The sequence below is a fragment of the Poecilia latipinna genome, unplaced genomic scaffold (assembly GCF_001443285.1).
Source record: "Poecilia latipinna isolate Pla-1442-1.1 unplaced genomic scaffold, P_latipinna-1.0 Scaffold572, whole genome shotgun sequence".
NCBI classification, from domain to species: domain Eukaryota; kingdom Metazoa; phylum Chordata; class Actinopteri; order Cyprinodontiformes; family Poeciliidae; genus Poecilia; species Poecilia latipinna.
In genome coordinates, this window is record NW_015113188.1 from 9,311 (window position 1) to 33,961 (window position 24,651).

At 40.8% G+C, this 24,651-nt stretch overlaps 2 protein-coding genes across 3 annotated transcripts; both read left to right on the forward strand.

The window, feature by feature from the left end:
• Positions 1 to 96: 96 nt before the first annotated feature.
• On the forward strand, positions 97 to 12,609 carry LOC106953242 (inter-alpha-trypsin inhibitor heavy chain H3-like). Of its 2 annotated transcripts, XM_015041847.1 has the most exons (22): positions 97 to 264; positions 453 to 482; positions 811 to 834; positions 3,130 to 3,284; positions 3,732 to 3,836; positions 3,964 to 4,126; positions 4,213 to 4,323; positions 4,425 to 4,553; positions 4,651 to 4,767; positions 6,240 to 6,408; positions 6,506 to 6,631; positions 7,537 to 7,718; positions 7,827 to 8,012; positions 8,103 to 8,242; positions 9,096 to 9,256; positions 9,442 to 9,477; positions 9,581 to 9,649; positions 10,231 to 10,344; positions 10,431 to 10,632; positions 11,053 to 11,225; positions 11,530 to 11,641; positions 11,717 to 12,609. In XM_015041847.1, the coding sequence occupies exons 1-22, from the start codon at positions 145 to 147 to the stop codon at positions 11,853 to 11,855; spliced, it is 2,763 nt and encodes a 920-aa protein (XP_014897333.1). In that variant the 5' UTR covers positions 97 to 144; the 3' UTR covers positions 11,856 to 12,609. The 2 variants fall into 2 exon arrangements, with proteins under 2 accessions (XP_014897333.1, XP_014897334.1); XM_015041848.1 differs by lacking the exon at positions 453 to 482.
• Positions 12,610 to 13,104: 495 nt separating this feature from the next.
• Positions 13,105 to 24,320, forward strand: LOC106953244 (inter-alpha-trypsin inhibitor heavy chain H3-like). The gene is made up of 22 exons (XM_015041851.1): positions 13,105 to 13,885; positions 16,360 to 16,395; positions 16,472 to 16,495; positions 17,294 to 17,448; positions 17,538 to 17,642; positions 17,735 to 17,897; positions 18,008 to 18,118; positions 18,202 to 18,327; positions 18,425 to 18,541; positions 18,889 to 19,057; positions 19,836 to 19,961; positions 20,144 to 20,325; positions 20,420 to 20,605; positions 20,715 to 20,854; positions 21,823 to 21,983; positions 22,077 to 22,106; positions 22,208 to 22,252; positions 22,802 to 22,915; positions 23,003 to 23,204; positions 23,324 to 23,499; positions 23,589 to 23,700; positions 23,801 to 24,320. Exons 1-22 carry the CDS (start codon positions 13,673 to 13,675, stop codon positions 23,934 to 23,936), a joined length of 2,829 nt encoding a protein of 942 aa, XP_014897337.1. The 5' UTR covers positions 13,105 to 13,672; the 3' UTR covers positions 23,937 to 24,320.
• The last annotated feature ends 331 nt before the right edge of the window (positions 24,321 to 24,651 follow it).

The following is a 24,651-nucleotide window of genomic DNA, read 5'->3' on the forward strand; positions in this document are numbered from 1 at the left end:
TCCAGCCAGCTGAGCCCAGATCTTCTGATCAACAGTTAAGGGTCAGCTCACCCGCCCCCTCCGTCCCTCCTACCGGAGCAGAGAGGACTTTATTTTCCCTCCCCTCAGCTCTGAAGCGAGTCAGTGTTTGTTGGGAGTTTGGTCATGTCTGGTCCGTTGGGTGTCCGGCTGCTGCTGCTGCTGCTGTGGGGCTGCGGCTGCCTCTGGCTCGCCAACCCAACATCTGGAGCGCTGGTCATCTTCGAGGACGATGAGGCTCCGGAGGTAACTCAAAACTTTCAGGTGTAGTTGAATGGTGCCGTTATATGAATTAGTTTCAAAGTCTGCGTTATCTATTAAGCGGAATATAAAACTATATATATATATATATATTATCTTACAAGCTGAAGTAGCGTATGAATCACCCAAATTTTTTTCTCCTCTTATTTTTTGGCAACACATTTGTGTTACAGGAAATGACGGGAGCCACCAAAGTGCTTCAGGTGCTTGGCTGAAACAGTTTTTTTTTTTTTTATGTTGGTGAATATAATGTATTCATTTAATTCATTTGACCAAATCATACTTAAGCGTGCAGAATTTAATTTACGTTGGTGGATATAATAATATTAAGTTTCAGTAATTTAATCAACATTGCTATGACCGAATCATACTTAGGCATGCAGAACTTAAAGTTCTTCTGGAGGGGAAATAAGTTGTAATTTATTGCACTAATTAACACAAGAATTTCAGCTGGAAGGTAATTGTTGCAATTTTGCAATGTTTAAATCTAAATTCCCTGTCTTGTTTTTCTGTTTGCTCTCTGTGTTGCAGAAACGAAGTACAAACGAGGCAATGGTAAGCTCATTATGTGTTCTGTCAACGACAGGAGACCCTTTAACTTTTCGGCGTTTATTCAAGTTGCAACCTCAAACTTCAGTGTGTGCCAGGCTTGAAGTATCAAGGGATGTTCATGTGTTGGGATGGCCCAGTCAAAGTCCAGACCAAAATCAAAATTTACTTGAGCTGTTTTGCGAAGAGGAATGGGGAGAACGAGTTTTAGACGCATAAAAAAAGGAAAGGTGAAGAAATACAAGATTTGCAGCTGTTTTTGGACCAAAATGAGGGAGTGACTCACCTGGGCTCAGCACAAATGCATGCCACACTATTCAGATTTCAGGCTGCATACAAAAAAATATCAACAACCTGCATCACTTTAGCTTCACTGCACAATTCTGTGCTTCTTTCTTATATCTTGAAATCCATTAAATGTTTTAGGCTGTCCAATAAAAAATGTGGAAAAAATTAAAAGGAAATGAATATTTTAGAAAGAGCTGGTACTTTTTCAATGTTTTCCACAAACAAATACTTTCTTTCTCTTCTTTCTTTCTTTCTTTCTTTCTTTCTTTCTTTCTTTCTTTCTTTCTTTCTTTCTTTCTTTCTTTCTTTCTTTCTTTCTTTTTCTTTATTTATTCATAACATTTAGTATGAAAGAAAGTCTTCTGTAAAAGCCGTGGTCCCTTTTAAATATCTACTTTAAGCAAATGTAGATATTTATGTGAGATAAAGCAAAAACTAATGCAAATAATTGTATTTTTTGGAAAAAAACCCAGTGAGTTGGTTGTCGTCATTATTCTCAGTGAGAAGTTGCAGACTCATAACAACACTCCCAGGGTGTAAGAGGTGACGTAATGTCTCCTAAACACCGTTTCCTAGCTACGATGTGTGTGGCATCTGCATCGTGGAAACTGCATGAAATTTTGCAGCAACCTTCTGTCCAAAATAACTACGTTAAAAGATGAGCTCATGACGAACAGAAGCGTGTCAGAAAGGTGCTGGTTTGTCGTCACTTTGTGTAAAAACGGCATCTGGAAGCAAGAGTTTGGTTCAAGTTAGTAATCATTAGTCCTGCTTCCAAAAGCTGCACTTCATGTTGTACTTACCTTGTTCTTGTTCTTGTCCTGAATCTGCACAGAGGGTAAAAACTGCGACTGTGTTGTTTGAAATTAGTTTTTTTTTTGTGTGTGTGTTTACTGTGTTTGTCAACTTAAGATTAGCAAAACCGTTTGCCAAGTTTTGTTTGCACACAAGAGCTCAAACTGGAACTCTTTGACATGTTAGTCAATACCAAAGTGCATTGTACAAGTATTCATTCATTTACCTGAACCTTTCCTCACTCTTTCACCATTCTGCCCAGACTTCCATGTGATTTATTGAGACTTCTCTGACAGACCAACACACAACAATAGAGAAGAGAAACAGAAAGAATACGTGATTTTTCAGTTATTTTACTCATAAAAATCTGAAACGTGTGGCGTGTCCGCGTATTCAGTCCTCTAGAGTTTGTTGAAACAATCTTTTCATGACATTACAGCTTTGCAGGTATTTTTTGTTGCCATTCTTCCTTGTGAAATAGCTCAAGTTTAGTCAGACTGGATGTAAAACGTCTGCTTAAAAACGTGCTTTACAGTCTTACCTCAGATTTTTAGCCGGCTTCATGGTGGACTTGAACTAGGCCAATCTAACACAATGGATTACACTTTGAGCGAAACCATTCCGCTATTAGATTTTCTTCCGGGATGGCCCTGTACTTAGCTCCATCCATCCTTCCATAAGCAGAGCCAAGAAAAGCGTCCCACATTATGATGCTTCCACCACCATGCATCACTGTGGGGTCGGTGCGTTCAAGGTCACCAGAGCATGACCCGTGCCAAATTTGTGACTTCCTGTCATCCTTGGCTTATTTAAAAGGCAATATTTTTTAACTATACAAAAAGTGGACAATATTTTAAGAAGTGTGTGAATCCATAAGATAAAGGATTACGTTGGATTTAATTTAGAAGTATCAGTGTAAGGCATAAGGCCCGAAGACATAAGCAATCCACACTTTTCAGACTTTTTTCTTAGAAAACATGGAATGCCATGTTACTTTCCTTCCACTTCCTAATGTTGTGCTATTTTGTGTTTTTCCCCATCAACTCCCAATGCAATCCAATGGAGTTTGTGACAAAAGAGCTCACAGACTCTCTTGCACATAGTTTCTCAGGCGAACAAACAAAAGAAAGAATTTATCATTCCAATGTCAACAATATGAATGCTTACATTTAATTTTTGGATGACTAGTCTCCCTTGCTCCTTGCCTCCCGTCCACAGGTGGAAGTGCTCAGCGTGACGGTGGACTGCACCGTGACGAACCGCTTCGCCCACACCGTCATGACCTCGGTGGCCCTGAACAAAGCCAACACGTCAAAGGAAATGTTTTTCGACGTGGAGCTCCCAAAGTCTGCCTTCATCACAAATTTCAGCATGTAAGCTAGATTTCGGTTTCTGTTTTATCTCAGACTAAGTTTTTCTGGTCTAGTTTCTAGTCTAAATATCTCAGCAACACTAACTTATGAGCAATTTCTTGGCAAGACGTAGGAGCTTGTTTTAATTCCTTAATAGTCAAGAAAAAGTTCTTGTTCCATTGAAAGATTATTTAATTTATAACATGGAGAAAATGTCTTGTTATGAATGAAATAATCTGTCAATAGTACAAGGGGACTTTTTCCATCACTATTTAGGAATTATTGACTTAAAACAAGCTCCTACGTCTTGCTGAAAAGTTACTTGTAAGTTAATTTGTCGTATTTCAAATGCAGAAAGATATTTAGACTAGAAAGAAGATGAAAATTACTTGGTAAGGTTTTGTGTTTTTGCAGTGAAGCAAAGCAACACATATTTCTTGCATTGTCTTTTGTGTTTGTGCTACTCAGGGAAATTGAAGGGAAGGTGTACGTTGGAAATGTGAAGGAGAAGGAGAAAGCTAAGAAACAATATGAGAAAGCCGTTTCGTCCGGACAGACGGCGGGACTGGTCAAGTGAGTCAACCGAGACACAAACCAGTTTCTTGTCAAACTGACGTTCTTTAAAAGCCACCTGCTGATCTAGCTTAGGGAACAGAAAGAGATACCTATGTGTGTGTTGTTGTTTTTTTTTTTACTGCAGGGCTTCTGGGAGGAAGATGGAGAAGTTTTCTGTGTCGGTCAACATTGCAGCTGAAAGCAACGTGACTTTCATCCTGACCTACGAGGAGCTCCTTCAGAGAAAACTCGGCCAGTATGAGATTCTGATCCGAGTCAAACCCAAAAGTCTGGTCGAGCAGTTCCAGGTGAGTCGCCAGATGATTCATTTTCATTTCCTGCTGCCTCCTTATGATTCGATAAACGTAGTCACCGGGGTCTCTCCCGGAAACAGATTTCGACCAACATCTATGAGCCTCAGGGCCTGTCTCACGTTGATGCCCACGCCACTTTCCTCTCCAACGAGCTGCTCCCCCTAGTGGAGAAAACAGTCCTGGAAAAGAAGGTGCCTCTCTCTTTGTCGTTTTGACTCTTTGAATGACTTTCGTTTTTCCTTCTTGTTTAATATTCAACACAGATCTCTCACTTGTCTTTTTTTCTCGTCAGGCTCACATCTCCTTCTCTCCAACCGTGGAGCAGCAGAGGAAGTGTCCAGGCTGCGACGGGACGCTGATAGACGGCGATTTCATCATCAAGTATGACGTGAACAGACAGGAGAGCATCGGGGACATTCAGGTGCGCTACGATCTCAAATCACAGTTGAGTCATGTTGTTAGTTTGGCTTGCATATATTCGGCCATTTAATGCAAGTTGTGACTCTGTTTCCGTCTAGATTGTGAACGGCTACTTTGTGCACTTCTTTGCGCCCCCTGACCTGCCCAGGGTGCCTAAGAATGTGGTGTTTGTTATCGACAGGAGCGGGTCGATGAGCGGCACAAAGATGGCGCAGGTGAAAACTCTTCAGACTCTTGGGGCAGCCATTTTATTTGTCATTGTCAAACAGCTGTGTTCCTCTAATAACGACAACAGAAACATGGGGGGGGCAAATGACCTGATTTAAAGCTCACATACACCAGCTGTTGATACCGTGTTTCGCTCCGTTTAAAGGGGCAGTGTTATATGAAGTCAAATTATTTTTAGCTTTACATTGTATTGCATCAATATATATAAACATGCCTGGAGTGCTGTTTTTGATTCTTTCATGCATGTTTAAGAAATCTTTTGATTTCCCTCTTATAGCCATTCTGGGTGTGACCCCCTGCCCCCCACTCAGCTCCTTCAAGTAGCAAACACCTGGTGGAACTGCCAAGCTTTTCATATAGGAACTACTTCTCAGTGCTTCCCTGGCAAAAAACATTGTCCGCAGCTCGATGGAAGAATTTTGAGATGACGTGATAAAGGTGGCCCAATTTGAAGGTGCTACAAAACCTCCGGTTTCTGTAAATTCTTGGTTTGTCTTGCATGAATGTGTCGAGATCTCGACTGAGTTGGCCACTCCAGAACCTTCACTTTGTTCTGCTGTAGCCAACGACGGGTCGACTTGGCCTTGTGTTTTGAGACGTTGTCATGTTTGAACGTCCGAAGACGTCGCAGCTTCCGCGGCTGATGAGTGAAAATCCTCCTCCAGTACTTCCTGATGACAGACTGCATTCATCCTGTGATCAATTGTGATTAAGTTCCCTGAGCCTCTGTAGCTCACACATCCCAAAACACCAGTGACCCACCTCCGTGCTTCACAGTAGGAATGGTGTTCATTGTAGGCCTTGTTGTCTCCTCTCCAAATACAGCACTGTTTGAACCAAACCTGAACTGTTTGGCTAAACAGTTCAGGTTTGGTCTCATCACTCCTTGGTGCTTTGTAAGAAGGATACTTTGTGGCATTTGCATATTAATGGCTTTCTTCTGGTGATTCAACCAGGCAGTCCATTTTTCTTCAAGCGGCTCCACAGCCACGCCGCTTTTTTTTTTCCAGAGTTGCTCGCTTCAGCTGAAGGCGTCTATGGGCTTTTATTTGTATCCCAAACAATTGTTCTTGCAGTTGTTGCTGAAATTGATGATTTAAACCAAACACATCACATGTGAGGACGGTTACCTTCAGTAGCAACGTTTGTGTCGACTTATGTGCATGTTTTGAAGGTCATAAATCACAAAGGGAATGTAAACTTTTGATCAGAGTCATTTGGGTAGTTCCTGGTGTCATTATTGATTTGAAAAGACTAAATGCAGTCGCTTCACCAAACTACTGACCACATGAGAAAGCATGTTTGTGTTTTTTTTTATCATACATCTTCTCTGAAAAATGTCCAAGGAAAAAAAAAAAAAATTCTGTCAGTGTATGTAAATTTATGACTCCGACTGTGATCATGAAAGCTGCTGCTTCAGTGCTGGCAGGGGTACGTTTTGATCCCAGAACTTTTGCAGACCCGAGATGCACTGGTGGCCATTTTGGAGGACCTCCATGAAGACGACCACTTCGCTCTCATCCAGTTCGACTCCGCCATTCTGTCTTGGAAGGAGTCTCTCACCAAAGCGACCAAAGAAAACGTGGCCGAAGCAAAGAACTACGCCAGGTCAATCCGAGACAATGGAGGTCAAGACAACAAAAAAGTTTAATGTGTCACACTTCCTGCATTTAATTACCGAGTTAAACAATTGACAGTTTGCCTATTTTGCTTTATTTTGCCAAGCTACTGATATTAACCAGGCAGTGCTGGATGGAGTAGAAATGCTGAAGAGAGACAGACAGGCGAACCGGCTCCCTGAGAGAAGCGTCGACATGATCATCTTACTGACTGATGGAATGCCAAACTCTGGTAAGTGTTTCCATACAGCGGCTTCCAAAAGTGTTCACGTCTCTTAAACCTTTTTCACAAATTTGCATCGTATAACCTGATTTGGCTTGAAATTTTAAGAGACAGACTGAGATTTTAAGCATAAAATAGAAGGAAATAATATACAGTTCTGTATGTATCTTTACAAATAAATGCAAACACATATTGATTTCACACAGAGTCGAGGAGAGCATGACTCTGTGTGCCTTTGTATGAACTGAGCATGATTCTCTAGAGGTGGGTAATTTTTTCCAGGGGAGCCCCGGGCCCCTCTCAGCCCCCTCTTTTGGTCGCCTCTGTGCCAGCAGAGCTGGAAGTCTTTTTGGATGCGTTTCGATAACCTTCACGTATCTAGAAACTAAAACGTTCTCAATTCCTTGTAAAATATCCACAACCCAATCGGAACAGTTGCAGACCATCAATGTGTGGCAGTTTTCAAGTCATGCCACACCTACTTTGACTGGGCCATTTCAACACACAAATGTGCTTTGTTTTAAACCATTTCATTCTAACTCTTAAGCGTCTTTGCGCTCGCCCTGCAACTCCGTCCAAATCAGTATCAATGTTGACCAACTTCACTCTACCTGCTTTGTAGCTCCTGTTTATATATTTTATCTTTCTTCTTCTAATGTTTTACATTGAATATGCATCTTTATATCTGGAGTTTTTTAATGTGTGTGTGAATTAATCTAGGTTGCCTATTGTAAACCAATATATACACACAAGTCGTTGAGTATCTCTAGCACATAAATCCCAATAAACCACAAAGAAGCTTGTGGTTGTAATATGGCTTAAAGGGCTTCGAACACTTTTACTATGCATCATATTGGGAGATGGTACTTTGTGCTTTGTATTTATCATAACACTTTTTGCGTGTGCATCCGAAGGCGTGTCTGACATCCGAAAGATCCAGGAGAACGTGCGTTCTGCCGTTGGGGGAAACATGTCTCTGTTCTGTCTCGGATTCGGAAACGACGTGGACTACAACTTCCTGGATGTGATGAGCAAAGAGAACAAAGGACTGGCTCGCAGGATCTTTGAAGCTTCGGACGCAACTCTGCAGCTCCAGGTGAAGTGTTTGAGCGTTTGAGTTCTGCGTGGCTGAAACGAATCTGACGTTTTTGGGGTGCAATGCAAAAATGGAATCAACTGAAATCTTTTCTGAAATCTTTTGCAGGATTTCTATGAAGAAGTGGCCAGCCCGCTGCTGTTAGAGGTGGACCTGGTATATCCAGACAATGCAGTCGACTACGTGACCACCTCTCACTTCCCTCAGTTGTTCAACGGCTCGGAGATTGTGGTGGCGGGTCGGTTGACGGACAACGACCTGGACAACTTCCTGGTGGAAGTCCTTGGCCAAGGCGTAAGAAATAAACACTACATAACAAAATGTCAAAGGGTTTCGACAGGTCTTCGTCTGTCCCATTTAGAGTAACTTTTCTTTCCTCTGTAGTTTGAAGATAACTACAAAGTGCAAGGCCAGGCCAGTGTTTTTGACTGGAACGTGATGTACCCGGATGAGACTTACATCTTTGGAGATTTCACCGAGCGTCTGTGGGCTTACCTCACCATCCAACAGCTCCTGGAGAAAAGGTCTGTTGCGACCTCTGGTATAAAAAGCGATAAGAAAGGAAATGAAGTACCGAACGCATCAATTTGCAACCCCAACTAGTCCAGATTCACAAGGAAACTCTTCCAATTAAATTGAGGATATTACGAGGGAAACCAGACATTTTCATCTGCTGGTTAAAAAGAGCTTTTTTTTTATATACAATCCAAGTCATTTTTTTCATCAAAGCTACGTCAATTTCTAAAGCAGCAGAGTAAGGAGGATTCATTATAACTTTCTCCAAAACATTGAGATGACTAAAATTACCTTCCAACAAGGGAGGAACGCCCAGATGATGATGTCTGGCTTTTGGAAGCTTTTGATCAGTTTTTTCACAACATTTGAGTGACATGATGCCACACCACCAAGAGCTGGGGGCGTTTGAGGTGTTTCAAGTCAAAAGAAATCAGGAAGAGAAGAGAATCTGGCTCGTTCTTGGCTAAAAATTCCCACAAGTGTAAACAGAAATGCAAATCCTCAGCCGGCACTCCATCGAGGAAGGAGATGGGTTCTGTGTTTCCGCAGATGAACGTAGTTTGGTGCCAAATATCCAAATGAACTGCACTATTCCACCTTAATAGACATAAATTACTTTCTGCACTCATCTGGGCTCATTTCTTTGTGACTGCTACTTGAGTTGTAATGACACCCAATGCGGTTTTGGCCTTTCATGAGAAATCCACTTGCTGAGAAAAGATGTCGACGTGTTTAATCCTGGTTTTCCTTGCCGGTTGTGTCTTGAGCAGTACTGATTAAATTGTATTTGTCAGCCATTGCTAAATAAAAACACAATTTTGATGGCAACAAATGTTTATTTTTTTCTTTTTCTTATCACAGTAAGACTGGTACAGCGGATGAAAAGGCCAATGCCTCAGCCAAGGCCCTGGAAATGTCTCTGCAGTACAGCTTTGTCACTCCTCTCACCTCCATGGTGGTGACCAAGCCCGAAACAGAAGACGGCACAGACAGCCCTCTCATTGCGGACAAACTGACTGAAGGTAAAAAAAAAAAAAGAAGTTTTCCTCCCCTCCAATTTATCCGGTCAACCTTTTGGTGTAGAGTTAAGCATACGTATTTGAAAGGAGCAAACATGTTAATAATAATATGCATCATTAACATCTTTAACCAGATTTTTTTGGTACAACATGTGTTAAGTTGCCCGTTGTTTAATCTTTTTTCACAGAGCAAAGACAGCAAGCAGAACGACTGAGACCAATAGGTGAGACGATCCTTTTCTAAAATAAAGATAAAAAAAAACAACTACTGAGTTTCAGTAATTTATTAAATTATTATTATTTTTTTACTTGTATTTCAACGTACAGCATACTCACGAGGTGCATCGCATTTCATCCCTGCCCCAGTACAGTATGCACCTTCTCCAGTGTATTTGGGTAAGTACATTTCATCCCCGAAGACATTAAAGAAGGATGAAGACGGTTATATTGCTTATGCATTATCTAATCTATAAGAAGGTTTGTCTGAATGTTGATTCGTTGCGATTTCTTAGGTTTCTTGTTTGAAATATTTGTTTTCTTGCTGACAGAGAAATTTTGGTAACACTTTATTTGAAGGGGTGAGCATAAAACTGACATAACACTGGCATAAACATGAAATAATACATGTTATGAACATGAAGGAGTCTGTATGAATGCTTATGACTGTTGTCATGAAATACCATTTGGTAAATAATGACACTTTTAATGCAAATTTGACTCTTAATTGACTTTTAATGTAGGATTTAATGCAACTTAATGCTAAGTGACACTTTTAATGCAAACTTGCATTAAAAGCAGCAGAAGTTTGTTTTGATCTTGGTCTTCTCTCCTATCGTCTGTTAGCTTTAGCTGCTAGGATAAGCTAATTCGGCTTTGTAATAATTAGAGATGTTAACGACAGAACCGAGCTTAAGAAAATCCCGAGCTCTCACTCCTTTTATCGATTTTAATTGTTCCTGCCACTGTCTGTGCTGCAGTGGATGGAGATCCCCACTTCATTATAGAGCTTCCTGGGAGAAACGACTCTCTGTGCTTCAACATCAACAACGCACCGGGAACCATTTTCAATCTGGTCCGTGATCCAGAAGCAGGTCGGCAAACCAGTTCCAAACAGCCCGCCCCTCCAAAGTTTGACCTTTCCATCCTTTCTGCACTGATTCCCATCATCTCTCCTCAGGTGTTTTTGTCAACGGTCAGATCATAGGAGACAAGAAGATTCCTCCTGATGGGAAAATTAACACCTATTTTTGGCGTTTCGGCATCGTCCACCAGACTTTGGGCGTCAGTCTGCTGGTGACCACTCAGTATATCTCAGTTTCGCAGGACGGTAAAGACGCCAAGCTGCTGTGGACGGATACAGGCTCTCTCAAAGGACCCAAGTGAGTTGAAGCAGTTTATTGTTTTCACACCAGGAACTCGGAGTACGCTGAGCTCCTTGAACTGCTGACTTTATAGCAACTTGTGCCTGGTTTAGTTGCATGTTTTAAACAAAAACTATAGTTTGACTTTAGTTTGATCAGCTCCACCAAATCCTGTTTTTCGTCACCCATGTCTACCTAATCGTCTGTTTGTTTCCTCCCAGGAGACTAGCATTGAAGTAGGTCCAGTTGGGTTAATCCAGGCAAAAACAGGGATGTTAATTCTTTTTCAACCTACCGTTTCTGCTGTAAAAAAAACAAACAAAAAAAACATGTTTTTTTGTTTCCCATCAAAAGGAAAACCGTTGTGCTAAGGGAAAACTTTAAAAGCGTTCTTCAGATTATGTTAATTGTGACCGTCTTTGTTATGTTGTGTTCCAGCGTGGATGTTGTGGTCACTAAAGATGGCAGCCTGACTGTAACGCTAAAGGACTCCGTTAAGTTTGTGATCCTGCTCCACAAAGTGTGGAAGAAGCACCCCTACCACCGGGACTACCTGGGTTTCTACACCCTGGACACCCACCTGCTGTCCCCTTCTGTTCATGGCTTGCTAGGTACGGCATGATGGATACAGCTCTGGAAAAAGTTAAGAGACCACTTAAACTAATCAGTTTCTCTAATTTCATTTTTTATAGGTATTTGTTTGAGTAAAATTAACATTGTTCTTTTACTGACATGTTTCTGAAATTTCAAGCAGAAGTTTAGTGTTTATTTGCAGAAAATGAAATAGTCAAAATAACAAAAAAAGATTTTCTGACAAGATTAGAACCCGGGAATTGACAAGATTAGACCAGATTTAAATTTACTTACCTTGTGTTGTTTGAAAAATAAATATGCTTGCTTTAATCCGTCCTTCAGGCCAGTTTTACCACGGGATTGAGTACGAGGTGACAGATTTACGTCCCGGGGAATCTCCAGAGAAACCAGACGCCACCATGTTTGCAAAAGGACACCAGCTGAACGTGACCAGGTAAGTGAAGAGAGCGGAGCTGGTTGTCGTAAACGTCTGAATGCGATGCCGACCTGTCCTCCTGGATCCACACAGAGGCTGGCAGAGAGACTTCAGAAGAGACGTGAAGAACGGCGAGAATGTTCCCTGCTGGTTCATCCACAACAACGGATCGGGCCTCATCGACGGAGCGGCGGCAGACTACGCTGTGTCGAGCCTTTTCACTACGGTCTGAAAACAAGCAGCGTGTTCATGTGCGCTACTAAATGCGATCAAAATCAAGTTTATTAAAACAATGAGGAAATTCGGCTTGACACTCTTACAGAAAACAGAACTGTCTTTTTTTTTCTTTTTTTCTTTTTTTTTTCCAATATTGTGGCAAATTTCCAGGATTAAGAAGAACTTTGTTAAAAACACTGCTGGGTTAAAAATGAACCCAGTTTGGGTGACTTCCCCTGTTGTGGACAATTTCAGTACTTTAAACTGAATGAATTGTAGACTTTGTTTTTTATTCTGCTGTTAAAATAATCAGATTAGTAAACCAGACAACAACGAAAAATGTTAAGATAACAGGTTCATAATGTGCATTATGGGTCAGTTTTTCTCTTTGTTAACCCCATTTTATGTCTACATGTTGCCATATCATCATTACCTACAAAGTCCATTTTGTAAACGAAAACAAAGCATGTCACACCCGTGTCTTTTATCATGGCGTATCGGTTTATTTCTGGTATTCCTGATGACTTACGGAAATAATCACACAGATTCTCAGATCTCACAGATAATTTCATTGTGTTGTTTTACATTTTCTAGAGAATTTATACAACTACACCACATTTCCATTTTCTGTGGTTTGATCCTCACATCTGGCGTTTAATGAAAGATTATGACCCTCGATTAAACCAAAATAACTGATCGCATTATGGCGAGGGCGGGATGCATGGATGACATGTTTTTGTTTAAAATAAATCACTACACTACAATAAAACACATTCTAATTGTTTTGTTGTTATTTGGTTCATTTAGACAAGTAATGCAGATTACATGCTCCACGAAAAAAAAAAAAAAAGGTGAGATTTGCTTTATGGAGACTTATTCTAGGTTCCTAACTGAAGTGTGTAGGTTAGAAACAAAACCAGACTTTATGTATGAAGATGTATAAATAAAATTAAAACCTTATTTGTAGTTGTAAACATTTTTAGGCTGTCACTTATGCTACATTATTCTTGTCTGCCATAGCAAGGTTAGGTGTTGGTGATATTTACGACAGCCGTCATTTATTTAGCTTGATGAAAAGTTGGCAGCACTGAGTATGAAACAACCTAAACGGCAAAAGTACAGAATGGTACCAAGAAACGAGAAGTCTCCTTCTCGTTTCTTGGCTAATCTCATAGTCATAATTTTTGATTTTCAACTTCTGTTACAAAAGCACAAAACTTCTCGTTGCTCTTTGTGTGTGTGTGAGAAGTGATTATTGACATTGGGGGAAATTCTCTGTTTTAATGTAGGGGTCAAAGTTCTTACAAATGCTCTAGATTGTCGCTCTTTGATTTTGAAGAAAATCCTGTTTCAGTCATTTCTCGTGTTTGTTTCAGCTCTTATAAGCAGATCAAAACCTGCCAGAGGTCCAATACCCAGCATAATGAACTGGTGTTGCTCATTATACGACATAATGAGCAACACCAGCTCATAATTAGGTCGTATTGCAAGATCACGGCCTGATCTGTTAATACTCGTATTGTTCTGCAGCAGAATGTTTGTAACACTCTGCTGCAGGACAAACTGCAACCACAATGCCAAATAAAAGCTACATTGACAAACTGCTGTCTTCATTCAACCTGCAGCATGAATAGTCTTTATTCACGGAGTGAAAACATGACGACTTGAACATGAACCTTCTTGTTTGGACAGGATGAGCGTCCCCAGTATTCATCCCTAATCCCTGCAGACATACCATGTACATGAAACCACACACACACACACACACACACACACACACACACTCTTTGTTCAATAGGTGGAGGCTCCCTCTTTTTTCTTTCTTTTTTTTTAATGCACAGAGTGGGCGGAGTGATTTTTACAGGAAGACTTGATCCCACATGCTTCAAATTCCCTGCACATTTGTTTTCAGCTGTGCTGCCGCAGAGGCCCTCTTGCCTCCAGCTTCTTCCCAGGATGCTGCTGCTGTGGATTTGCATCTGTATCGGTCCTCTGGTTCAGGTCCAGGGAGGTCTGGTTGTTTCCAGGAGAGATGGCCTGAGACAGGTATTTACTCTGAACAACTTATGAAGCAATTTGTATTTTGTTTTATTCGCTTTTCTGCAAAGAAGCTTTGCTGTGTATTAGTAAAGAAATCTCTCTCTCTTTCTCTCTCTACACACACACATATATATATGGTTATGAAAATCTCTCACTCTCATTTTTGGGCATGCAGGCACTGATATGAACTGAACCGTTGCTGCTTAAGGACAGTTTACATTACCGCCTTCTGTTAAGGCGGTAATAATCACGTTGGCACTGCATGTGTTGCACCTCTGCAGATTCATGTTGTTCTACCAACCTAAAGAATGCTGACTTTCAAACCAAACCAAGCAATTCACTTTAACCCAATTACTAACTTGCATTTGTTCCTTTTCTTGCCAGAGCTGTAAAATCTTGATTACGGAGTGTAACGAAATGCCTGAATTCCTTTTGGAGAACGGAAAAACTTTCTGCAGGAATGCAACCCCATCAGTGTTTGTTTTTCATGATCTGTTTTCTGGAAGAAGTTCCCCGGCAGGGCCAAATATGCACACTAGCATGGTGAAAGTTTGCTGTAGTTCATCAACAATATGAAAGAAAAGCATTTAAGAAGAAGAAAAAGTTTTTTAGTACCCAAAGAATGGAGTCTACACGTACAGTGGGCATGTAATTGATGTTGATTATGTTTGAAACTCCCTGCCTCATTTTACTAGCATTGATTACATGCTATGTGTTTATACAGGCCTTTTCCCATCTGAGTCCTTGTTTATTCCTTTTGATATTCTCGCCTCAAGCACCTCTTCTAAAATCCATCTCTTTCTTTTAATTTCCTCAGTGCCCAGAGTCTGAGTCACCATCTCAGATTTGGAAGAAAATAAACTGTCTATGATCACATCCAGTCTATAACGTGGACTGTCCTTTCGTGCCAGTTTGACTTTTGCAAACAACATTCTTGTGCGTCTTCTACACTAAGCTCTTTGTCTGATCCTGGAACCAAACATAGGCTCATAGACACTCACATGTGCAGTATCCTCTGTACGCTGGAGTTGCTCACTGCACAAGAAACATAAAAACAGGAAATGTGTCGTCGTGTGTCAGCAGCAAACTAGGGGTGCCGACTACTCATTGGCAACACAACAGAAAACTTGTTCAAAGCTTAACAAATTAGGTTGCACAGTCTATCAGGTCCACTTCTCACAGTCTACTCCTTTCTCTCTGCAACACTACAGCTGGTTCGCCACAGTGGAGCTTAATATGAATGCTCAGGCTAGTTAGCACTGCCACCCGCTAAGGAGTAAGTTGTTTCTCCGCCATTAGCACATTTAGCTACACATACGTAAGCTTGATTGGCAGCGCTAAGACCTTCCTTCTGGCTCTGATTGGTTCTAACGATTTGATTTCCGGACAGCAGAGAAGACAATCCACAGCAACATATCCGTCCTGTATGACATCGTCTGCTGTTGGCAAGCACTGCTAATCCACCTTATTTGCTTTTGCAGATTCTCGTTAAATCCCTGAGTGGTTAGAAAGCCGAGCAGAGAGACGTTGGAGTAGGGGATAATTTGACTCAACACCAAAAAGAATTCACACCATCGTTTAAAAAAGGTTTGATCTGGTATCAGATCTGGATATCTGTTACGTCCACCAAGGGCTCAACATATTTCAGGACACGAGACAAGAATGAAGGTTCCACAAAATATTTTATTCTTAAACTCTCTTGAACTTTAGTTTTTATTTTGTTCAGCTGCTTCGGATTTTCTGTGAAGAAAAAGAGAGTTAAATGCCCTCAGTTTCCTGCGTCCCCCCCAAAAAAAGAAGAAAAACAAAACCCCAAAAGTATTAACAGAAAGTTGGACCTGGTGAGCCGATCAAACAGAACAAAACGGTACAGCAGGGGGCCAACCCTAAACAGGGCCATTGAAGCCCTATTATTACTGGACTAAAGCAAAAAAGAACCCAATACAAAAGAAAGATCGAAACCAGGACAACCGGTCCCACCAGCCACCAGGCCAAAATCACAACGAAAAAGCAAGCAAACAAAGGCTAACAGAAATACCGCATGGCAGGCTGGAAACGTCAGCTGCGGCCCACAGCGACTGGACGTGCGCGCACCGCGTTAAGACGCGTCCCCGGTGGTGGTGGAGCGAGTGGAAGGGCGGAGATCCAACCTGCCGAAACCCAGCCACAAATTAACAGCAGTGCCACAAATTAACGTAATCAAATGACCAAAAATAAGAACTTATCCAAACTCCAAAATATATTAACAAAAGGTCATTCAACTAAAGTCTATAAGAAAAAAAAAAAGGAAAAAATAGACAAAAAAATATCATAATGTGCCCGAAGCACATAACAATATCCCAATCACTTTCAGCTACCGATTCCTTTGTAGAGAGTCTGAAAACTTGCTGCGCCACCTGCTGTAAATATCTGGGAAATGTTCATGTTTAATGCCAAAGAGTGAGACATTTCTGGTTCACCGTGTTTTTCCTTGCCTTCAGGATGCCAGAGAAGTTACAGGATCCAGTTCAATAAAGGTAATCATCTACATGAGCTATAATTAAATGCATACATAAGCAACCATAACATCTCTTCGCAATTTCTCTCCCACAGAAAAGAAGTGCAGACAGGAAACATGTAAGACACACAGATTATTATTTCTGTCGACATTTATGTTTGGGTGAACTGTGAAAGATGTAAATAGATTATTATGATCCAAACTGCTGTGCTTGTTCTGTCTTTGCCCTTAAGACGTTTCTCTCTTTTTCTTTTCTGACTCGTTTGGTGAACGACGTAAACAAGCAGAAAAACTGGGGATATTTTCATTGCTCTGTGTTTACACTGGTGACTTAGTTTTGTTTACAGACAATTTATTTTCACATGAATTTGGTCAAGAGGTCAGAGGGCAGAACACAATAGGTCGACCCTCGTCTTGACCACCAGCCTCTTCTCATGCTGTGTTTTTACCACATCCGTTTATAGAGTCTCAAAACATTTAGCGTGCAAAGAGCTGCCACGAGAAAAAGAAAAAAAAATCACATGCTCTGTGAAATTATAGGAGCAGAATAACAACAACAACAACAACAAAAAGTTAGTTTCTGGTGATGTTTTAAAATGAAAAACAACCGCAGAAGAACAAGAGCATGGCACATTAAATTCAATTGTCTTCACCAGATATCAAGATGATTGAGAGTCCGTCATTCTTTAGTAGGTGTACCTTTTTTGTAAGAAGAAAACGACAAAAATGACAAAAATAAAAGATTGCGGTCTCAGTTGGGTTCAGACAGAATCTTTGACAAACAATTTCCCAAGGCAATTAACACATTTTAAGCTAGGTAATGCTAGCTAAAGCCTTCAACAAAACAATGGAAGAGCTTTATTTCAAAAATATCTTTCTTCTTTCCTAACCATGTTACCTTTCGTGTTCTTGAAAAGGTGGAAGTGAACAGTGTAAGAGTTGCCTGCACGGTGACGTCCCGCTTCGCCCGCACCGTCGTGACCTCCAAGGCTCTGAACGCGGCAAACGCCTCCCAGGAAATCGGCTTTGAAATGGATCTGCCGAAGACCGCCTTCATCACCAGCTTCAGCATGTCAGTCAGAGCTGCGGCTCCGTACGGCAAGCCGTTGAAAAGGTTCCAACAAGTGAAACTTTTGACAAATCTCACCGTGTCTCTCACAGGGAGATGGACGGTCACGTCTACGCTGGAGAGGTGAAGGAGAAGGAGAAAGCCAAAAAGCAATATGAAAAGGCTGTCTCCAAAGGGCAATCTGCTGGACTTGTCAAGTACGCGGCACTGGGGAAAATAAAAAAGATGGCGAGAGAATGTAGATGTTTGAACATTCGTTCGTTAAAAACATCTATTTCCCCTGCAACAGGGTCTCTGGGAGAACGATGGAGCAGTTTTCCATGTCCGTCAACGTTGCTGCGAAGAGCAGCGTGACTTTTGTTCTGATCTACGAGGAACTGCTTCAGCGGACACTGGGCCAATACGAGATTGTGACCCGAGTTAAAGTGGAACAGCCTGTGCAGGAGTTTCAGGTTAGAACCTCTTCTCTTTCAACCAAAGAAATGTCTGGAGAGCCAAGGCATTGTCAGGTTTTAGTGGTATTCCTCAGTGAAACGTGTGAGCTTTTGTTTTTGCGTGACAGATTACAGCGGACATCTACGAGCCACAGGGCATTGCTTTTGTTGAAGCTACGGCAACTTTCCTCACCAATGAGCTGCTGAATCTTGTTGAGAAAACCACCACAGACACAAAGGTGGCAGGTTAAAACGTGGCCCTGACCTTTAGATTAACACCAAATTGTTGTTTCCAAGTGACGTGATTTTCTTTTTCTCTCAGGCACACATCTCTTTCTCACCAACAGCGGAGCAGCAGAGGTGTGCCCAGTGTCCACAAGGCTTGATTAATGGAGATTTCATCATCAAATACGACGTGAAGAGAGAAAAAGGCTTTGGGGAAATTCAGGTTAGTTAGCATCACTTCTTTTTTTTTTTGTCTCAGTATGTAAGGTCTGAACTCAATTAATGCATTGATTTTCATTTGATGTCCTATTTACTTCCAGGTTGTGAATGGATACTTTGTGCACTTTTTCTCCCCCCCTGACTTGGCCAGAGTCCCAAAGAATGTGGTGTTTGTAATTGACAGGAGTATATCAATGGAAGGAAAGAAAATGGCTCAGGTAAAATAGGACAAAAAGCAAACAACTAAAAGGTTCACAGCCCATTAACTTTTTCTCGTATTTTTTTTTTGTTTTGTTTTGTCGCATTACAGCCAAAAACCTTCTTGTGTTTTTCATAGTGCTATCATAGACCAGTACAAACAGTAGTACATCATTGTGAAGAAAGAAATTTACTTGCCGCAAAAAGCTACTGAAAGTTGTAGATGAGACATGAGCAGAGTTGCATGGGAAAGGAATAGCCAAGGCTGGTTTATCACGTAGAAATCCAGCGAGGTTTTGTGCTGTAATGTGACAAAAAAACCCCCAAAAAACATATCACCTGCGATCAAACTGAGAACTTTTTTCAGACTCGGGATGCGATGGTGTCCATTCTGAAAGACCTCCACGAAGATGACCACTTCGGTATCATCCAGTTTGATGACAGCATCAGTAACTGGAAGGAGCATCTCACCAGAGCAACAGAGGAAAACATTTCAGCAGCCAGCCATTTTGTCAGGAGCATCAAAGCACGTGGAGGTGCAAACAATTTTTCATGTCAATAATGAAAAAATTACAAAAAATATATATTTTTGGAAGTTTTCTAAGTCTTTTTTTTCAACTGAATTAGGACTATTTTGCAACCCTGAATCCAAAAATGACATCCATTTTTTTCTCAATCAGATCTCAATTTGATTTAGAGAAACCTGATCTGACAAAATTTATGAGATTTTTGTAACATTATCGGTTCATTTCCGTTAATATTTCTCATCTAAAAAAAGGTTTTAAGAGAAAAAAAATATTTCTAACAGAGTGTATTAATTAAATGTTACAAACTTGGATTTCTGTAAACTGAATAATAAACACTGATGGGGGTAAGTACATGTAAATTGAACATTACGTCTTCATAGTGTATAAGTCTCTGTCTCTTTCCTGTCCTGATGGAGTCTCTCCTCCTGCTCGTCACTCATTGATCACAGATTCTCAGGAAACCGATCCAGATGTGAGAACAAGTCGTGCATGTTGATGCTCATGTTGCATCCTTAGTTCAGAAAGTTGACCTGAATGAGCAAAACCAATGAGATTTTTGGATTCAGCTCATCAAAATTACCCTAAAACAGTTGAAAAATCTCAGACAGTTTTTTCTTGACTGTTGACCAGTGTAATTCTTCATTCCAATGAACTTTCATTGAAATAAATTAGACTTTTTCATCTTCCCATTGCTCATAGCATTCTCTTCTGTTTTAAACACTCTGCAGCCCCATCGTTTCTTTACCTCAGCTTACAACAAAACCTTCTTCGTGTTCTTCTCTTTCAGCTACGGACATTAATGCTGCTGTGTTGAGTGCAGTGAACATGCTGAAGAGAAAAAGGCAGAACGATAACGTTCCAGAGAGAAGCGTGGACATGATCATTTTACTGACTGACGGGAATCCAAGCTTTGGTGAGCTGGGACTTATTAGCTTATCTTGTAAACATGAATGAGTACACCATTTCCGACAGAAGCCATACAGATTTCATTGCTCATTTTTGGTTTAATTCCACTTCTCAAAAGTTGGAGACACATCTTGCAAACTCTACCAAGTTTAAAACTATTGTCTTTACAAGATGTCTTTTCATTTTTAGGAGAGACTAGTGCTGAGAAGATCCAGGAGAAAGTCCGCTTGGCCAATGCAGGGGCCATGTCTCTGTTCTCCCTGGGGTTCGGTAACGATGTGGATTACTCGCTCCTGGATGTGCTGAGCAGGGAAAACAAGGGAATTGCCAGGAGAATCTTTGAGGGTTCAGATGCTGTGGTCCAACTCAAAGTAGGATGAAGAAGAGTGAACGCTGAGCAGATTGTGGAGGATGAGGGGAAATGGAGAACGTACAGCAGAATCTGAAGTCTTGCCTTCGTTGCAGGGTTTCTACGAGGAAGTGTCCAACGTTCTTCTTTCAGAGGTGGACCTGCGTTATCCTGACAATGCAGTGAGCGCTTTGACTAAAAACCGATACAGCCAACTCTTCAGCGGCTCAGAAATTGTGGTGGCAGGACGGCTGAATGAAAACGACGTGGAGAACATTCTGGTTGAGGTGTCTGGCCAAGGGGTGAGAAATGGACATGAAGCAATAAAAAAAAAAAAACATATTACTGGAAGAGGTGTTGCATTGTATAGCAGCTCTTTGCTAACGTGCCACTTCATATGTATCTTGAAAGGCTGAAGGGGACCTCCACAAACAGTGGAAGGCAGATGTGGTGAGCTGGGATGTGGTGTACCCAGACAAGGAGTACGTCTTTGGTGATTTCACTGAGCGTTTGTGGGCTTATCTCACCATCCAACAGCTGCTGGAGAAGAGGTGCGAAGCACTTTTGTCCTTAAACTTTAATATGCTAGCCTAACAAGCCAGTCAGATAATGTTTTTATGCCATGTTTATATTGCGATAAACATGGCCAGGGTGTACCCCGCCTCTCGCTGGAAACATTCACTGGAGATAGGAACCAGCACCCCTCCTGACCCCACTAGGGACAAGGGTGTAAACTAAAGAAAATGGATGGATGGATGGATGTTTATATTGTGGATAAACAGTGTCTTGTCAAATTAATTTTGAAACTTAATTTTGACTAATTTTAACCACAAACTTGAATGTGTGGTCATGAGAACTTGTTTGACAGGCTAACACAAAGTGGTACATAATTGTGATGTGAACATAACACAAGTTTTCTTTTCTTTTTTTTTCAGTTGTTTTTATTTTGTTCGTTTTGTTTCTTGCTGAAATTTCTGCCCTCCTCCTACAACCCCTTTCTTTTTGTGCGTGGTCATTCATGCTACTAAACAAACGCGACCGTAGTGAGACTTCCGTGTGAACGGTTTATGTCCCCAAAGCGGCCCGCATGCGCAGAGGAAGAATGTTGACGCACTGTTTACGGAAGTAGCAATGGGCGTAGCCGTCCGCGAATCGATTTTAAAGCTTATTCAGCAATGGGAGCCGACAGTGTTGTCACGATATCACAACAACATGAAGGAAGCTAGCAAAAAGAAATCACAACTAATATTGAGGACCTTTTGTGGAGCGTCGACCACATCTTCTGTAGGGAAGTTTGTTTAGATGTGTAGTCAGAGCCAGGAGTGGTTCGACACCGATGTGATGCGATCACAGTCATAAATTCCAGCCATTGTTTACATCTCGATTTACCGTATCTGACTTTTTCCGGTGCAAATTTACGACACATGTCTCACGTATAAGGCAGATAAAATGCCCTCTCATTAGGCATTATTAGGCAATAACATGTATGCCAGTCTCATATTTTTCCCCCCTCTTCCAGTGATATTAGTCCTCAGTCGGAAAAAGATGAAGCCATAGCCAGGGCTCTGAACATCTCTCTGCAGTACAGCTTCGTCACGCCTCTCACCTCCATGGTGGTGACCAAGCCTGAAACCGAGGACACAGGAAGGAGTCCCTCCATTGCTGATAAACTGACTGAAGGTCATTTATTAGAGGCAGTTTAAAAAAAAAAAAAAACTTTTTTCATGATGCCAAAATAATTGGATGTTTTCTGAATGTTTCCTTGTGTTTCAGACCAGCGTCAACAGGCGGAAAGAAATCGAGGTAAACTTCCTGTTCACATTTTGACGGATGTAATGGTATGAAATGTTCTTTTTGAAACATATTTGTATATAAAATGATGTGCGCTTTAACCTACGTCTCAGGCCCTACTGCTGCCAGTCGTACCAGAGCTCGAGGTGTGGGGGACGGTAAGCTTTATTGTGGTACTGTTTAATGTGTGTGCTGGAGTTTAATATTTTTGCAAACTGATTTACTTATTTTGTTTTTCGGATCATCTAAAAATGACCTGGAAGCTATTTTTCTATGAAGCCTTTGAGCTACTAGTGCAATATTGTATTAGATCCACTAGTTAATGGGGATATTTATCACTTCTTATACAGTTAAAACCGGATGTTTAGACTAAATAAAAATTCACATTATCTATTTTTTTTCTGTGTGACATTCAATCAAAATAAATGTTTTGTATTTTTATTGGTGAATTTACGACATTTGAGATAAATGGAGGCACATGGATGTATTTTTCGGCTCAAACACATGCAGCATCGTACCGTTCAGAGACCGGTTCTGATTTTCAGAAATATCAGATTAACCCCCAGGACAAAATCACAACACCATAGGACGATTCTAGAAATTATTTTGTTAATTCTAACTAAGGAAAAAATAAAAAAAAAGTATTTTTATACATTGTATGTAAATATATGGTCTTTAACTTTAACACATTAGAGCTGTTTCTGCAGTGGACGGAGATCCTCATTTCATAATTGAGCTGCCAGACAGAGAGGACGCTCTGTGCTTCAATATAAACGACAGACCGGGAACCGTTTACAATCTAGTCAGAGACCAGAAATCAGGTCAGCACTGTGCATTCTTCTAAATCACGTTTCCTTCCTTGAGATAATTGAAGGAACAAGAAATGAATCATGTGCATTACTTTTCAGGTTTTGTAGTGAATGGCCAGATTGTTTCCAAGAAGACATTTACCCCTCAAGCCAAGAACAACACATACTTTGGTCGTTTTGCTGTCACCCACAGAAAGCTGGGGCTGCAGCTGGACGTGAGCACTGACCATATATCAGTTTTCCACAATGGCAAGCATGTTAGGTTGCAGTGGTCTGATACGACCTCCGTGAAAGATGACAGGTGAGTAGCATTGCTTTGCAATAAATTCTCTCACTCTCTGGCATAATTAGTTTTTTGTGTTTCACTTTCACTGTCTTGCTTTTAGCTAGGTGCCCCAATTTTCTTCCTTTCTCTTCCAGTTTGGACATTAGACTGACTAACAGCTGCAGTCTGACTGTATCGCTGCGGCACACAGTTAAATTTAGGATCATCAGACACACAAAGATTTGGAAGAAATACCACGACCAACAAGACTATCTGGGTTTCTACACCCTGGACAGTCACCACTTATCTTCCTCAGTTCATGGACTTCTTGGTTAAGTAACTACATTAAGACTTTATATTGTGGTGCAGTAATACTGTACTTGTTGAATCTTTCAATAAGCCTTTAATCACACTCGACAGGTCAGTTCTACCATGGAGTTGAGTTTGAGGTGACAGATTCGCATCCAGGAGAAGTGGAGGGAAATTCAAATGCGATAATGTACATAAAAGGCCAAACCATCAATGTGACCAGGTAAATTTTTTTCTTTTTGTAAAACGGGACTTTGAAAAAAAAAAAAAAGGGACTAAAGAATTATTCTTTTTAATTTTTCTTAATTTTAAATACTCTGAAGGCACTGGGAGAAGGATTTCAGCAGGGATGTGAAAGCGGGAAAGAACGTCCTCTGCTGGTTCGCGAACGATGACGGACACGGCCTCATCGACGGATCAGCGTCAGACTACACTGTGCCTCACCTTTTCACTTTTTAAATCTTAGAAACTCACCATATCTGCAACATGTAACATCATTGGTCTAAGGTGGTAAAATACTGTGGGTTTTGAATTTTCAGTTGTAAATCATTATGCAATTAAAACTTCTTTGTAAGCTGTGCTGCAGATCGCTGCAACATAAGTTATGCACTATTGTCTAATGCTAACGTTTACTGATTTGTTTGTTTAGAAGTGTTTGTGCCTGGTTTAAACTTTTTGCTCATGAGGCATTCAGTGGTAGTCATCTTTGGAAAGAAACTAACTATTGGCTTTGCGCAGTGTTTTTTACCTCTTTGGTAAAACCATAAGCTTCACATAGCTCACAGGGACTCTGTCGTCACTATTCCCTTTCTGTTAACAAATAAAAGTCTTCAGAGTGTGGAATTCATTTGGATTTAATCCATTTTACAATGATTCTTCAAAATAGATTCTTTGTGTGTAACTGCTTTCAGAAATCAACAGAGTAAACTTGTGGGTAATGTATACAGCTGTGAAGGCAAGGTTCTTCACTAAAACAGCGTCTGCCTTTATCTACTTAAGTGAATATTGGTTTATAAACCCATTTTTGCCATTTTTACTGTATTTCTTTAACTGAAATGAACAAATACTTAAGTCTTCTTACACTACAATCATAAATTGATAACATTTGTAGATTTTTAAGTACTGAAATTCAGGCCAGTGCTGATGTTTCCTTTCTCAACAATTTGAGTCAGAA